The sequence below is a fragment of the Rhinopithecus bieti genome, unplaced genomic scaffold (assembly GCF_001698545.2).
Source record: "Rhinopithecus bieti isolate Rb0 unplaced genomic scaffold, ASM169854v2 scaffold_34281, whole genome shotgun sequence".
Lineage (NCBI taxonomy): Eukaryota > Metazoa > Chordata > Mammalia > Primates > Cercopithecidae > Rhinopithecus > Rhinopithecus bieti.
In genome coordinates this window covers 749003-751586 of record NW_016814762.1, presented here as the reverse complement: position 1 = coordinate 751586, position 2584 = coordinate 749003, and the positions used below count along the sequence as shown (strand labels likewise).

Below are 2584 nucleotides of genomic sequence, written 5' to 3'. Positions count from 1 at the left end.
TTTTTTTTTTTTTAATAAGACGGAGTCTCACTCTGTCGCCCAGGCTGGAGTGCGGTGGCGTAATCTCGGCTTACTGCAACCTTCGCCTCCCAGGTTCAAGCGATTCTCCTGCCTCAGGTTCCTGAGTAGCTGGGATTACAAGGGCCCACCACCATGCTCCGTAATTTTTTTTTTTTTTTTTTGAGACAGAGTCTCACTCTGTCGCCCAGGCTGGAGTGCAGTGGTGCTGTCTCGGCTCACTGCAAGCTCCGCCTCCCAGGTTCATGCCATTCTCCTGCCTCAGCCTCCTGAGTAGCTGGGACTACAGGCGCCCACCAACATGCCTGGCTAATTTTTTGTATTTTTAGTAGAGACGGGGTTTCACTGTGTTAGTCAGGACAGTCTCAATCTCCTGACCTCATGATCTGCCCGCCTCGGCCTCCCAAAGTGCTGGGATTACAGGCGTGAGCCACTGTGCCTGGCCAATTTTTTGTATTTTTAGTAAGAGACAGGGTTTCATTGTGTTGGCCAGGTTGGTCTCGAACTCCTGACCTCAGGTGATCCACTGCCTCAGCCTCCCAAAGTGCAGGGATTACAGGAGTGAGCCACCGTGCCTGGCCGAGATCCCATCTAAGAAAGAGAGAGAGACAGAGAGAGAGAAGAAGAAGAAGGAGAAGGAGAAGAAGAAGAAAAAAGAAAGAGGCCAGGCGCGGTGGCTCATGCCTGTAATCCCAGCACTTTGGGAGGCCAAGGCAGGCAGATCATGAGGTCTGGAGATCAAGACCATCCTGGTCAACATGGTGAAACCCCATCTCTACTAAAAATACAAAAATTAGCTGGGCATGGTGGTGGGCGCTTATAGTCCCAGCTACTCGGGAGGCTGAGGCAAGAGAATGGTGTGAACCCGGGAAGCGGAGCTTGCAGTGAGACGAGATAGTGCCACTGCACTCCAGCCCGGGCTACAGAACGAGACTCCATCAAAAAAAAAAAAAAGAAGAAGAAAGAAAGAAAGATCAAGTCAAACACTGTTATGGAAAAATAATTTTTTAAATCATTTTTTTAAAAATTGAGCAGTAGGGACCTCACTGGGGCCATAATGGGCAGGAAATAAAGGAACACATGAGCTTCAGGGGGGATGTTACTCAACTTCCTCCATATTGCTCTTGATGTAGGTGGCAGGTCTCCCTAGGTCTTTCTTCTACCTCCTGAGATGCCCAGCAGGAGCCTTTCTCCTGCTGTGACTAGCCATGGGCTGCTTCTTCCAGTTTCAGCAAGTCCTGGCCCTCCTGGTTTGTGCTGGTAGTTGCTGGCAGTGACTCAAAGCAAAAGCCCATCTGGTAGACCAGGCCCCTGCTAGGCTATGCTGCACCCTCTTTCTGCAGTTGACTCCTTGGCTAGCAGAGTACAGATTTTTCTTTCTTCTGCCCAAAAAGGGACTCTGGAGAGATGAATAGAGGAACATCAGGTTTTCTTCCAGGCCAGCTTCAGCGTTGGGATGTTCAAAGCAACCTCTCATTTTAAACCACAGTTTCTGAGGCTCCTTGCCCATGGGTAGTTAGCATGGAAGGGGGCTTCTGGATGAGGAAGGCTTGGGTAGAATGACTCAGGCTCTATCTGCAGTGGTGGGCAGAGGAGGTCACTGCAGAAGAGGCATTAGCTGTCTCAGACAGCTAAACATTTGTCCTTTCTCCCAAATGGCTCATCCAGCAAGATTCTGTGGGGTCAGTCTCCTGCCACTATACTCCAAGCGCCGAATTTTGGGGCTAGAGCAACCAAGGTCTTTATCTGACTCTGTTGTAGCTTGACGTCTCTTGGGAGCACGGCTGGGGGCCGGCTTCTCTGCTTCAGCCTTTGTCGAGGTGGCCAAAGGGGTATCCCCATAGGCCCGGTAGCCACCAACCAGGCAGTAGGTCTCCCCATGCCAGCCTACCTGAGTTTCTCCACACCCTCGGTAGAGAACATGGTAGTGCCCAGGTGTGGGAGAAGTGGCAGGCACTGCAGCTGGAAAGAAAACCAGAATTAGTCATTTTTACCTTATATACTGTGCTGCCTTCCGTCTCTCATGTCTCTTCCTAAGAAGTCCTTTCATCTTCTTCGCATCCCAGACACAGCCTTGGCCTGTCACCTCTGTGTGTCCCCTAAGACAAGAGGCTGGCTGTGAAAGCAGTTATGTGGAGCCTGTGGCAGCAGCAGGAGACCAGGAGATCCTCCTCATCCCTTCCAAAGAATACATTTCTTAAGGTCTGTCACATCTCAGGCTTTAATGGAAATTATTTTCAAGTTTTGCAAAAAATGACCTACTGTTGGCCGGGTGTGGTGGTTCACGCTTGTAATCTCAGCACTTTGAGAAGCTGAGGAGGGAGGATCACTTGAGTCCAGGAGCACCAGCCTGGCCAACATGGTGAAACCCCATCTCTACTAAACATACAAAAAATTAGTTAGGCGTGGTGGCGGGCACCTGTAGTCCCAGCTACTTGGGAGGCTGAGGCAGGATAATCGCTTGAACCTGGGATGTGGAGGTTGCAGTGAACCAAGATCGCACCACTGCACTCCCCAGCCTGGGTGACAGAGCAAGACATTGTCTCAAAAAAAAAAAAAAAAAAAA

At 50.3% G+C, this 2584-nt stretch overlaps 2 protein-coding genes across 2 annotated transcripts in view; both read right to left on the bottom strand.

Annotated features, from left to right (window-relative positions):
• DPEP2 (dipeptidase 2) overlaps positions 1 to 2584 on the bottom strand; it is a 28835-nt gene that overhangs the window by 24894 nt on the left and 1357 nt on the right. The window contains exon 2 of the mRNA XM_017852241.1: positions 2013 to 2117. The gene's annotated coding sequence lies outside the window, so the exon portion shown is untranslated. The remainder of the gene's footprint in view (positions 1 to 2012; positions 2118 to 2584) is intronic.
• Positions 1006 to 2584, bottom strand: part of DPEP2NB (DPEP2 neighbor) — a 3428-nt gene continuing 1849 nt past the window's right edge. The window contains exon 2 of the mRNA XM_017852273.1: positions 1006 to 1980. Coding sequence (XP_017707762.1) covers positions 1679 to 1980 — 302 coding nt within the window. The 3' untranslated portion in view covers positions 1006 to 1678. The remainder of the gene's footprint in view (positions 1981 to 2584) is intronic.